The 13,217-nt window shown below is 41.9% G+C and overlaps 2 protein-coding genes across 7 annotated transcripts in view; one reads left to right on the top strand and one right to left on the bottom strand.

Annotated features, from left to right (window-relative positions):
• Nucleotides 1–6,569, top strand: part of aggf1 (angiogenic factor with G patch and FHA domains 1) — a 56,086-nt gene extending 49,517 nt beyond the window's left edge. For all 3 annotated transcript variants that reach the window (XM_067982684.1, XM_067982686.1, XM_067982685.1), the window contains 3 exons: nucleotides 2,103–2,230; nucleotides 5,071–5,170; nucleotides 6,225–6,569. In XM_067982684.1, the coding sequence (XP_067838785.1) occupies nucleotides 2,103–2,230; nucleotides 5,071–5,170; nucleotides 6,225–6,455 (459 nt within the window). In that variant the 3' untranslated portion in view covers nucleotides 6,456–6,569. The remainder of the gene's footprint in view (nucleotides 1–2,102; nucleotides 2,231–5,070; nucleotides 5,171–6,224) is intronic.
• A 667-nt stretch (nucleotides 6,570–7,236) lies between these two features.
• LOC137320816 (KH homology domain-containing protein 4-like) overlaps nucleotides 7,237–13,217 on the bottom strand; it is a 51,099-nt gene continuing 45,118 nt past the window's right edge. For all 4 annotated transcript variants that reach the window (XM_067982688.1, XM_067982689.1, XM_067982690.1 and 1 more), the window contains exons 13-14: nucleotides 12,428–12,516; nucleotides 7,237–7,958 (exon numbers count right to left, since the gene is read on the bottom strand). In XM_067982688.1, coding sequence (XP_067838789.1) covers nucleotides 7,681–7,958; nucleotides 12,428–12,516 — 367 coding nt within the window. In that variant the 3' untranslated portion in view covers nucleotides 7,237–7,680. The remainder of the gene's footprint in view (nucleotides 7,959–12,427; nucleotides 12,517–13,217) is intronic.

The following is a 13,217-nucleotide window of genomic DNA, read 5'->3' as shown; positions in this document are numbered from 1 at the left end:
CCTCTTCCTCTCCCCCCTCGCCCTCCTCCTCTCCTCCCTCGCCCTCCTCCTCTCCCCCCTCGCCCTCCTCCTCTCCCCCCTCGCCCTCCTCCTCTCCCCCCTCGCCCTCCTCCTCTCCCTCCTCGCACTCCCCCCTCGCCCTCCTCGCTCTCCCCCCTCGCCCTCCTCGCTCTCCCCCCTCGCCCTCCTCCTCTCCCCCCTCCCCATCCCCCCTCGCCCGCCTCCCCATCCCCCCTCGCCCGCCTCCCCATCCCCCCTCGCCCGCCTCCCCATCCCCCCTCGCCCGCCTCCCCATCCCCCCTCGCCCGCCTCCCCATCCCCCCTCGCCCGCCTCCCCATCCCCCCTCGCCCGCCTCCCCATCCCCCCTCGCCCGCCTCCCCATCCCCCCTCGCCCGCCTCCCCATCCCCCCTCGCCCGCCTCCCCATCCCCCCTCGCCCGCCTCCCCATCCCCCCTCGCCCGCCTCCCCATCCCCCCTCGCCCGCCTCCCCATCCCCCCTCGCCCGCCTCCCCATCCCCCCTCGCCCGCCTCCCCATCCCCCCTCGCCCGCCTCCCCATCCCCCCTCGCCCGCCTCCCCATCCCCCCTCGCCCGCCTCCCCATCCCCCCTCGCCCGCCTCCCCATCCCCCCTCGCCCGCCTCCCCATCCCCCCTCGCCCGCCTCCCCATCCCCCCTCGCCCGCCTCCCCATCCCCCCTCGCCCGCCTCCCCATCCCCCCTCGCCCGCCTCCCCATCCCCCCTCGCCCGCCTCCCCATCCCCCCTCGCCCGCCTCCCCATCCCCCCTCGCCCGCCTCCCCATCCCCCCTCGCCCGCCTCCCCATCCCCCCTCGCCCGCCTCCCCATCCCCCCTCGCCCGCCTCCCCATCCCCCCTCGCCCGCCTCCCCATCCCCCCTCGCCCGCCTCCCCATCCCCCCTCGCCCGCCTCCCCATCCCCCCTCGCCCGCCTCCCCATCCCCCCTCGCCCGCCTCCCCATCCCCCCTCGCCCGCCTCCCCATCCCCCCTCGCCCGCCTCCCCATCCCCCCTCGCCCGCCTCCCCATCCCCCCTCGACCGCCTCCCCATCCCCCCTCGACCGCCTCCCCATCCCCCCTCGACCGCCTCCCCATCCCCCCTGCCCTCCCCTCGCCCTCCTCCCCTCCCTCCCCTCGCCCTCCTCCCTCGCCCTCCTCCCCTCCCCCCTTCTATTCTGAGCTATACCCCCTCCAAGGTCATTATATCCTACCAGGTGTGAATTGAATGCAGTACTCCAGATGGGCTCTGATCAAGGCTCTGTACAACTGAAGCATAATTTCCTCCTCTTTGTATTCCAGCCCCCTTAAGATAAAGGCCAACATTTCATTAGCCTTTTTAATTACTTTTTGCACCTGTGCACTAGCTTTTAGTGAATTGTGTAGATTTTGCTCCTCCACAGTTCTTAGTCTCTCGCCATTAAGAAAATATTCCAATTTATTTTTCTTGGATCCAAAGTGGATGACCTTACACTTCCCCACATTGAACTCCAGCTGCTAGTTTTGTCCCTTTGTAACTTCCAGCTCCCATCTACACCATTTACTGTGCCTCCCCCTTCCACCAAGCTCTTCCCCTCACCCTATATTCCTCTCTGTCCTCCTTTCTCCCTCAATCATCTCCAACCTCTCCCCTCCTCTCTACCTATCTGCCCTTGCCCTTTACCATCCTCTCTCCTTCTCCCTCTCCCCCGTTCCCACTCCCCCCTCCCCACTCCCCCCTCCCATTGCCTACTCTGACCTTCCCCCATCTTGGTTCAGTTATCTCCTTGCCCACTAATCTTGCTTGGCCTGAATAGTGCCCTTGATCTGGACTCCTGTATACAATTCCATGGGAGATCAACTAGTGGTTTAAAATAAACCCTATCAATTAAGTCAAAACTGAACTGACAAAGCAGTTCACAATTGAAAATACTGTAAAATGTATAGATTATCTCAGAGTTTACTTCTCTAAAATATACTAGGTGTTTATACATAACTGCAGAAGCAATAGAGAATATGTGATGCCCACTTTTTCTGAATTGTTATATTTCTGTAATAATTTTTCAAGCAGTTAGTCATGCTCTGTAAAATTATTTGCCATCTTTTATTTAGAATAGCGCGTATGAAGGAGATGAAGCATTAAAGAACTCAATGTACAAGGATCGAGCGGCGAAACGCAGGCAGGTGGTTGGAAGCGATAGCATCTACAGAAGAGATGATGCTCCAGCTTCAATCAATGTGTAAGTACAAAAATGAACACAGGGTTGTGAGTCTACATTGAAAGTAGATGGAAATTTCAGAAATTACCTACTAAGTACTTATTCAAATGCAGCACAGAATGTAAAATTACCTACCAAGAATGACCTTTCTTAGAAAAAAACAAGCTTCAAATAGAATATTGCCATCATCCCAAAGAAAAAAAAGTCACTAAGTGCATTATCCCTTTAAGAAATGCACCCCCTATTTGGTCAGGTGGCCTTTCACCATTGTGTCATTTATTCAACATCATTCTAGATTGCACTTTTAGTTTTTTGATTGGAGGTGGCAGCATTGAGAACCCAAAACAAAACAAGAGCATTGAAACATTTACAATAAACAATTGAGCAGCTTTGAGCTATGCAATGCCTGAAACAGAAATAAGTTGTTGACTGGAAGGCAACTTTATATGTGGATTTCTTTCAGAGAATGAGAATGACAGAATGGCAGATCTCTTCATTTTGCAGTTCTACAGTAGATATTCTTCTTGTCAGCATCACCAGTCACTCCAATAACAGATCTCATGTGCCCTATGATCAGAAGTAGATCTTTACTATCCAATATCTAGCTAAACGATAGCATGACCCAGAGATCATCACATAGCCCTCTTGTTTCCTGGATACTGATCTTGCATGAGCATCTGCATGTGTTCTGTCTTTACAGAAGGTGATTGAAAAGCACTCTAGTGAAACAAGGCATGACTTTCAACTAACAAACTGGTTTATTTTACATGAAATATATGAAGGAACTGAATATAGTTTCCACAGAGATTCAATCAATTCCCTGTACTGTAAAAAAAATAATAAACAACACACCTGTCACCTTTCTGGATGGCAGCTTACTTTCAAAGTTGACTGTCTCTAAGCTAACTATTGTTATCTTTAGGTCATAACTAGTATGTTCCTTTTATCATTCTGGAGTCCCAGTGTATCATTTAAAAACAACTAACCCTCAGTGGATTTTTCACCCACATCAACTGAAAGCAAAGGAGACCATCTATATTGATGGTCAGAGATGTCTTCTCAATTATGGTATCATTTACATATTGAACCCTGTGGGTGCTTCCCAATTGTTTAGAAGCTACGGTAACATGCAAAAGTAAACAATCTGATGTGTCCTCCCAAGGACCATTCTAAACAATGTTCTGAATAGTTTGTGTATCCCTGGGATTTAACCCTTTGTAAGCTGAACCTAACCTCGTAGCAATATCATAACATGAATTAAAACAAAATCCTTCAAGGCCATGTAACTAGAAGTACCAAAGTGTTGCAGTGTCCATGTCCAATCTCATAATTTGGCAATATAGCTTAACATTCTGTTCACTTTATTGGTTTTTGTTGCACAATGACTGGAGATGCCAAGTCATTCCACCCAGATATCTGAGCTGACAGATCAGATGGTAGTACCGAATCTTCATGGTGTTGAGGCAAAGGGCCAAGGGATTACACCTTGTCCCATTTCTCGATGTAGCAGAGCACAAATGCATTGTCGGTGCAAATTCCCCTCACAATTCTGTTGAGTCCATGATCTTCAAAACAATTTTAGAAGTTGACGTCTGTTGAAGAACCACTTATCACTTGGGGTTCCCTGTATGCAAACCCCCTCTAGGTGGGCTCTTCACTCTGCAAGTAAGGTTGCAGTCACTGAAACAACTTACACACCATTCTGTATCTGACCTGGAAGTGGAGGAGAGCTTCTGTGATAGTCTCTAAACCCTGAGGAGTTCAAAATCCTTGTAACCAAGATAGTCCTTAACCTTAGTTTATTTTTATATTTGTTCACGGGATGTGAGGCTGGCAAGACTGCATTTATTGCATATGCCTAGTTTCCATCAGAAGGTGGTGGTGAGCCTCCTTGAACCACTCCTGTCCTTGTGGAGATGGTGCTCCTACAATGGCATCAGGTAAGGAGTTCCAGGATTTTGGCCCAGTGATAATGAAGGAATATTATACATGTCCACAGTAGGATGGTATGTGACTAGGAGCTGATGATGTGCCCATGATATTGCTGCTATTTCCCTTCATGGCATTAAGAGGTCACAGGGCTATAAAGTAATAAAGTAAACTTGCTGGAGTGCATTCTGTAGATTGTAGATAATTGCAGCCACAGTGCCAAACAGACTGCTTTGTCCTGGATAATGTTGATCATCTTTCTTGCGCCTGTACCTAGTGAGGCAAGGGATGAGTATTCCATCATATTTCTGATTTGAGTGATAGAGGGTGGAGAGGCTTTGAGGGGTCAGGAGGTGAGACATTTATCACAGAGTACCCGGCCTCTGCCCTGCTCTTGTAGGTCCAGCTAATTTTCTGGTTAGTCATGGTGTGGCAACAAGCCATGGTAGTGCTGTTCAGGATCACAGGAGATGGTTATTACCTACCCCTGATCAGCCCAAGCCCTTATCATAGAAGCTGTGAATAGAAGTGAACACCATGGAATTGTCAGTGAACAAGATGAAGGAGGAAGCACTTTAAAACTATTGAGATGAGGATGCTGCCCCGAGGAACTCCTTTGGTAATGCCCTGGGTCTACATGATTGAAGTCATACTTGAAGCTGTCGGGCCAGTCACTGGAGGGCTTGCTAGGGCTCTTTGGTGCTATACAAATACTATCTTGATGTCAAGAGTAGCTGCTCTCATTTGTCCTCTGGCATTCAGGTCTTGGGGCGTTGTGCAGTGATGGAAGACAACCTGAATATTGCTAGCAGTTCTATCCACCTATTTGTATTGTGTGCTTATTCTTGATAATATTTTTTGAGATGTTCAAGTTTGTACTAAAGATGCTGACTAAATTTTGCATTAATACTTTTAAGATTTATTGATTTTAGGGAAATCTCTGACAGCAACAAAGGACGAAAGATGTTGGAAAAGATGGGCTGGAAGAAAGGAGAAGGACTTGGTAAAGAGAGCTGTGGAATTAAAGAGCCGGTAAGTTGACCTTGCCTTACTGCATTGAAAACTGTTAGAAATAACTTTTGTGCATCATGAAAGTACAATGGGAAACAAACTGATATTTAATTTAAGCAGACAAACTGTTTCTTACATTTTAAATACAGTGATCTATAATGTTCACTTGGTCTTTAATAGAGAACTCACATTGGAAATTGCTGGAGTTTTTTTGAACACTCCTCCCATGCAAATTGAGAATAATTTTTTTACTGCCTAACTAATATGATTTAAAATGAACTTGCATCATAGTTGTGATGTTACCCAAATACTGTAAATTTTGTGCTTTTAACACCATCTGCCAAAATGATTTAAGTACTTGGAGTATAACAGTCCATTTACCAAACCAGAAAGGCCTTTGTAAGCTCCCTCTGATGGTTCAGTGGATAAATGTATCTCTTGGTGTGATACTCAAAAGTACAAACCAGGTAAGTTCCATGTTTGTTCCCTGTTCTTTACTGAGTTAGCAGATCTCAGTCTGGGTGGTAATGGGATACCATACTTGGCACTAGTGTCCCTGGAATGAGGAAGGGTTCTTTTTACTGATCACTATTGAGTAAACTCTGCTAGAAACTACATGTGAACATCAAGTGAGGACAAAATTGGGCTTGGCTTTGATGCACCATCCCACCAACATCCACTCCCTAGTCTTACTAATGAAAATGGCCACTTGGTTATAGGTACCAGAGGGCTGCCAATATCTTCACAACAGAAAGGGAGAAGTTGGGGTGGGGGGGAAAGGCTAAAAACTACAAGTTCCAAAATATTTGACCAGCTGCATTTCAGGATTGTAGTCTAGTACAAGATTTTGAGGGAACAGTCACCATTTAACAAAGAATACAGGACAACTTTGTAATCTTCTGTAAACATTTTTCCTTTTAAAAAAATTGACTTTAAATTTCAAAACACAAATGTTCAGGGCAACAGCTTCCCAAGGGAAATCAGAAAAATCCCTTTAATACTGCACCTGTACCCTGCCACTCCTTTGTTAAATCCCAAACAGTACACTTTTTTCTTCCTTGTATCTATTTTTCAGATTCAAGTTCAACTTCATCAGTCACAAGCTGGCTTGGGGGCCACTCTACCACTTTCCATTGAAGATGTACAGATGGTCAGATCCAAAAAACAGAAGAATTGGGCCAAAGCTAGAGAGAGATTTTCTGAAACTTTTCAGCAAACCACAAGTCAAAAGGCAGCAGAGGTGAAAACATCTTGGGTCAAAGGTGAATGTGTAAGGGAGCAGACTGAAGACTCTGCCACAACCTGACTTTGAACATATATTTAGAAATCACCTAGTATTTTATTTTTCTGTATGATATTCTGAAGGATTAAAATAAAGTCTTTGTATTGTAAAATAAAATGCACCGTTTTTAAACTAGAACCTGTCAGCACCTCAGTTTCTACTCAATCACTCTATTAATCCTAAATTCCATTCCAACTTTGGACTAGTGTGATAATGGGTAATCATTGCTTAAATTTCTTGTGAAGAATAGCTTTATTCCTCAGACAGCAACATCTCATGCATTAATTCATGGCACACTGATTTAATAGGCTTTATGGTAGATGCATTTTCGTGTATGTCCAAATAATGATCCAGTTCAATTATACAAAGTTAATTTTGAAATTTCCAGCTCCAAACTGAACAGTGCATAGCTGGGGTAAATTAAGATTTTTCAAGTTAATTTTAGTTGGAACAGATAGGGCAGACAGAAATGGATGGGCTGAATTCCTGTGGAACTTCTCTCGCTTTAGTGCCATGACTTTGGTTAAAGCCCCACTGCCAATTTAAGGGTTAACTTCAAGAGACTTTTGTATTCACTTGTTTTTGTGTGTCCAGTAGCTGAGGAAGCAATGTATTGGGTGAAAAAAAAATCTGACTGGGAGCATTGTAATTGCTTAATGTACCAAGTATGAATTGCTAGACCAATAATCAAAATAGCAGCACTAGAATGGATTAATTTTCCATTTTGCTTGAAAGCCAAATTTAAAGAGAAATAGTTTGTGATTTTCAACACTTTACAAAATAATTCCAAGTTTAATGCTATACACCTCTTTCACATACTTTTATTTTACAGCTGTATTTAATACACTAAATTCTTGCCCATTACAACATAAAAGATTGATGCATGAATCATGCTTCTGCAAACTATCAGTGGGAAAAGCTGGGGTTTTCACTATGTCCTCATTTCTGGAATTTGTATGTTGATGGTAATCTGTGACTTTACTCTTCACATTACTGCAGCTGATGTATTCCTGTAAAAGTATCAATAGTATAGTTCTTCACATGTTTCTGCTCCCTGGATAAAAGTCCATCTTCCACTGTTGCAGTCAGCCATTTGATTATGATGGTCCATTGAAGTTAATTCCAGGAGTCCTGGCAGATTGGGTAATAGTACTGCACTTAGCACAGACAGGCTCATTTGAACAATTGTAGTTTAGCTGCACATGGTGAAGAGAACATTGACAAAAATACATTTACAACATTCGCAATATTAGTTGGGTGCCATCCAGAAGGGCATGGAATTTTGGGACCTTGGTAAACCATGTTGCTGCTGCTGCTGGTGGTGGTGATGATGAGGATGATGATGTTGGATAGAGTGCTGAAAGTAGGGATGATACATATTGCGTGATGCATTTCCAGAAGTTCGGTACCTCCCACCTCGCTTATGCCGGTCGTCTTCCTCGTCTGAAGAATCCTCCCCATACTGGGCCAGGGCACCTAGGCTATCACTAGTCTTGTGTCGCTTATGGCTTGGAGAGGAGATATGACCTACATTTTAAAAGAACATCCCCACACACCCAGAAAGCCAAGAAACATTCAATATCAAAAAAAAAAGAAAATTATTTAGTTTGTGGGAAAGAGAACAAACACATCGTTAATGTTTAAAAATGTTTACAGACAATTAACACATTAAAAGAAACCATTTGTACACAAATGACGATGTCAGATAAAACCATGTCAAGTTGACAGCAGCAGGTGATGATGTCCCATCAGAAACATGTAAGAGAACACAAGACACAAAAGAAAGGGAAAATTAAATTAATTCAGATCAATTGCATATGAACTATGCTCAAATTGTAGCACATACAATTACAGAAACTTTACACTAGCTTTTATATTTATGCCTAGTTATATAAAAATACTCCCATTGATAAACAACACCCTTCAGATTGACTAAAGTTATACCTGTTAATCTTGATTAACTTTTCTCACATCCACATTCTCTAACAAGTCATTAGATATTAATGTAAAAACTTCACCTGACAATGCATAAAAATAATCAGACATATCACTTCCCTTTTTCTCTCCAAATATATTATGGTAATTTGACAACTTACTAGTTCTTTGGCAAGTTAGATGTACACAAAGGTACATTTATTTATGCAGTTTGTATAAATATTGTAGGTACCTACACAAGACTCTACAGTAGCAGCATAAGACACTTATTCTAGGGATCTTGAAAGAAATAGGATCATTCCTTTATAAACAATGAGTTTGAGTGCAGATACATGCAATTTATAAAAAAAAATGTTTTAAAAAGTGATCTTGTATTGGAACTCCACATGATTGCAATTAATCCCTTGAATGCTACAGACATCAACATGAGTAATCAGATGCTTTCTTACGTGAAGTGGGTATTTTGTAAATGCTATTATTCATGAAAGGCAACAGTACATGAATTCCTCACACCACAAATTAAATTTCAGCTCCTCAGGAGAAAGGGGGTGGGTGGAATACGAGACTCAATCTGTAAACTTACAGGCAACTGCTTGCAGTTAGTTCAGCATGTCTACAAACTGATTGACTGCCTGCCCTCACCGATAGAATAGTAATAGTTTGAAATGTAGCAGGAAGTGGTGTATATTAGAGGAGATATGTTTAGATAGGCCCTCACTGATGAAGTAATGTTTCTTTGTATACAAAACATGAGAAAGCATTTTGAAGAAACTTTTCCTTTAGAACTTTTAAAAATAAAACATGTCTTCAGATATTCAGCTGAAAGTGTAGCCAGGAGATTGTGTGTACAATCAACTGTACAGGACTATAAATGCATTTGTAAGAATTAAAGTCAAGGCATATGCTTCTCCTCCTACTCCCAGTTCCATGTTTATATATAATACATATTTATACACACTAAAAAATACACATACATTCCTCCTTCAACCAGGTAAAGGCGACAATCTAGAATGAAGGCTTCTCTATGGCAATTAGTGTTGCTCTGTAATAGTTACTCAGAAGGCATGATTCAAGCAGTCTTTCTCCATGCTAAAATAGAAAACTATGTCCAATATACTAACTGAGACTAGATCAAACACACTCAAATTATAGCACCTAAACTCGTGTCATTTGAACTAGAATCTGAAACCTGAACTTTATTACCAGATCTGAGCATAAGAAATGGGAGCAGAAGTAGGCCATACGGCCCTTTGAACCTGCTCCGCCATTCAATCAGATCATGGCTGAACTTCAACCTCAACTCCAATTTCCTGCCCGATCTCCATATCCCTCAATTCCCCTAGAATCCAGAAATGTGTCGGTCAGCCTTGAATATATTCAACGACTCAGCATCCACAGCCCTCTGGGCTAGAGAATTCCAAAGATTCACAACCCACTGAATGAAGAAATTCCTCATCTCTGTCTTAAATGGCCGACCCCATATCCTGTGACTATGCCCCTTGTTCTAGACTCTCCAGCCATGGGAAACAACCTCTCAGCATCTACCCTGTCAAGCCTCCTCATAATCTTATATGTTTCAATTAGATCACCTCTCATTTTTCTAAACTCCAGAGTATAGACCCATTCTACTCAACCTCGCCTCACAGGACAACCCTCTCATCCCAGGAATTAATCTAATGAACCTTTGCTGCACTGCAAGTATATCCTTCTTTAGATAAGGAGATCAAAACTGTACACAGTACTCCAGGTGAAGTCTCATCAAAGCTCTGTACAACTGTAGTAAGACTTTCTTACTCTTGTACTCCAACTCCCTTGCAATAAAGGCCAACATTCCATTTGCTTTCCTAATTGTTTGGTGTACCTGCATGCTAACTTTGTGTGTTTCTCATACGAGGACACCCAAGTCTCTCTGAACACCAACATTTAATAGTTTCTCACCATTTAAAAAATATTCTGTTTTTCTAGTCTTCTTATCAAAGTGAATAACCTCACATTTCCCCACATTATACTCCATCTGCCATTTTCTTGCCCACTCATTTAACCTGTCTCTATCCCTTTGTAGATTCTTTGTGTCCTCCTCACAGCTTACTTTCCCACCTAGCTTTGTATCGTCAGCAAACTTGGATACATTACACTCGGTCCCTTCATCTAAGTCATTAATGTAGATTGTAAATAGCTGAGGCCCAAGCACCGATCGTTGCAGCACCCCACTAGTTACAGCCTGCTAGCCTAAAAATGAGCCATTTATCCCCACACTCTGTTTTCTGTGTTAACCAATCCTCTATCCATGCTAATATGTTACCCCCAACTCCATGAGCCCTTATCTTGTGTAAGCTGATGGGAATGGTGATTGTCTAAGCTACAGTTTTTTTTGTTCAATATATTAGAATTAGCAAAATAAATCTGCATACCATAGTTTAACCTACCTCATCCTTTTAATGGTTGGAATACTGTATTTCAGACTCTTAAATCTCAGTTCCACTGCATGGTCCAAAAGCCAATATACTTGTTTTTCATGCTCTATTCTACTTTTTCTACTGTTCCCTAAATCTACTACTTTTCCTAAAAGTATCACAGTTGTAAATAAATGTTATTAAAAAAATAACAATCTGCTTATTTTCAAACATTACTGCATCAAGTTAGTGATATGATCAATTTGCCTCGTATTTAAATTTCAACCACTTTTCAGCTTCCTGAAATGTTTAAAGCATTTTAAAGAAAATTTTCCTTCAGAACTTTAAAATAAATAACATATTCAAACATTCAGCTGAAAGTGTAGCCAGTAGTTTATTTCTGAACATATTGAAAGTTGCTCCTCCAAGCTGACGCTGCATCAGAAAGTTATGGCCTCAAGAGAAAACAAAATGATGCACTTGCTTTCCCATTAACTCTTTACTCCATAACTACCAGTAAAAAAAAACAAAATGAACCAGTCACACCCTAGAGACTCCATTAGTAAAGGAAGGCCAGGAGAGTACTTGCATTACAAAACACTCCCACCACACGCAGTCACATACTTTCTCTCCCATGGAGCCCTGTCATTTTATCTCTATCATTGGAGTACCTCCAATACCAAGCAAAGGAAGGAACTCATTGACATCCTCGACTGGCACCAAATACTTATACGAGTTGGTACATTAGGCAGATCTAGAAGCCAATCCAGAGGCAATTGAATATTAGTCGCAGTGAGCCAGTCTGAAGCACCAACTCCCATATAACAGAACTATGACAGAACCCAACCCTATATCATGTATTATTGAAGCAGTTCCAGATAAAATTGGGAACACAGTACTGCAGGACGGGGAAATACATGAACAAAAGATAATTTCCTACCAATACCAATGAAGGCAGTATTTTGTACAGAAAATACCCTCTTTTCGCATTTTGCCAGTGCTCCTTATTATAGGAATCAGGTCGCACCATACATTGAATGCTTATGCACTGGATGAACAGCAAGCAAGTTGAACTTACTTTAAGAAGTTGAATATTTCTAATCATACAAAGTTAAAAACTAACACCACCCTTTCATGGCTCAGCATGTAACGCCAACACTGCAACAGCAAACCATACAGAACAGGAAAGTCCCAGGTGTGGTTACTGATCTGTGTTGAAATAGCTGATCTCAGTTAAGACAACAATGTACAGGTGACCTCAGCATCACCAGATGAAGGACAGGGGGGAGGTAAAAGGTTGGCGAAGAAAGACGACCTCACAACTCTATCAATATAAATGCACATGGATGCCTTGACGATGGGGGTCAGGCCACAACGCAACACTTTAATTATGAATTAGCCCGCCAACAATTACTATCTAAGCTTATACATGGAGAAATCACTTGGATACCCAAAGTACTGTATCCTAGCATAAGTTACTCCCTTCACAAGAGAAGGGACAAAGAAAATTAGGAGGGAAAAAAATTCTAGTTCTGTTGGATTAATCAATATATTTTTCACACACTTATCTTGTATAGTACTGAAAAGGTTAAGACATAGGTCATCAAGTGTGACCCTGACTTAAAAAAACACAAGTCCCTTGTTCTGCTAAGTATGGAGGGTCCTCACCTTGCATGTTTAAAGAATGCAACATATGCATCGAGGTTTTTGGCATTTCAGAATGATCTCCATGGTTGGATAGCAGGGGCATCAGCTGCCTGCAAGATACAGAGTAAGAATAATCTGACTCTCAAATATTTTGATCAGAATAGGCAATGCACAGTTTCAATAGTTACAATTTTTCAATGAACTATCATTGTAAACCTATTATATTTCATGCAAAAATATAAGATAATTGTATGTTAATTTAATTTCACACATTCTTAGGCAAACCTTTTTTTAAAAATTGTTGCATACAACACTGTATGAAACAAATAGGGAATGAAAAGTAGAACTGATGTGAACCTATAAGGTATACCATACTTTTATGCTATATAGCATGAACCATTATATCCAGGAAATTAACTAGTCACTATCCAAATATATTAGGATCTTTAGAACTTGCCTAAAAACATATCCATAATTTTCAATTGGAATACAACCATTTTTACTGTTGTATCCCATATTAAATTCTACAAACAAAAAATGATAAATGTACTATATTTTATATACACAGAATACATCAGTGGCATGTGTTAAATTTGTTTTCACATGCGTGGCATACTATTTTAATGGGTCTGTAGGAAGTTCTTATACTGCAACTCCTTCAGCTGATAAAAAGATGGGAGTACAGACAAAAAAAGTCAAATAGCAGAAGTAGAAAAAATAAAAAGTTGCAACAGTTTACTTTATTATTCTGTATAAAATACTTGCAAGTTTTTTTTATAAACAATAGAGATGAAATTAAATTATAGAATCA

Source organism: Heptranchias perlo, chromosome 4 (assembly GCF_035084215.1).
Source record: "Heptranchias perlo isolate sHepPer1 chromosome 4, sHepPer1.hap1, whole genome shotgun sequence".
NCBI lineage: Eukaryota > Metazoa > Chordata > Chondrichthyes > Hexanchiformes > Hexanchidae > Heptranchias > Heptranchias perlo.
This window is presented reverse-complemented; position numbering and strand designations above follow the sequence as displayed.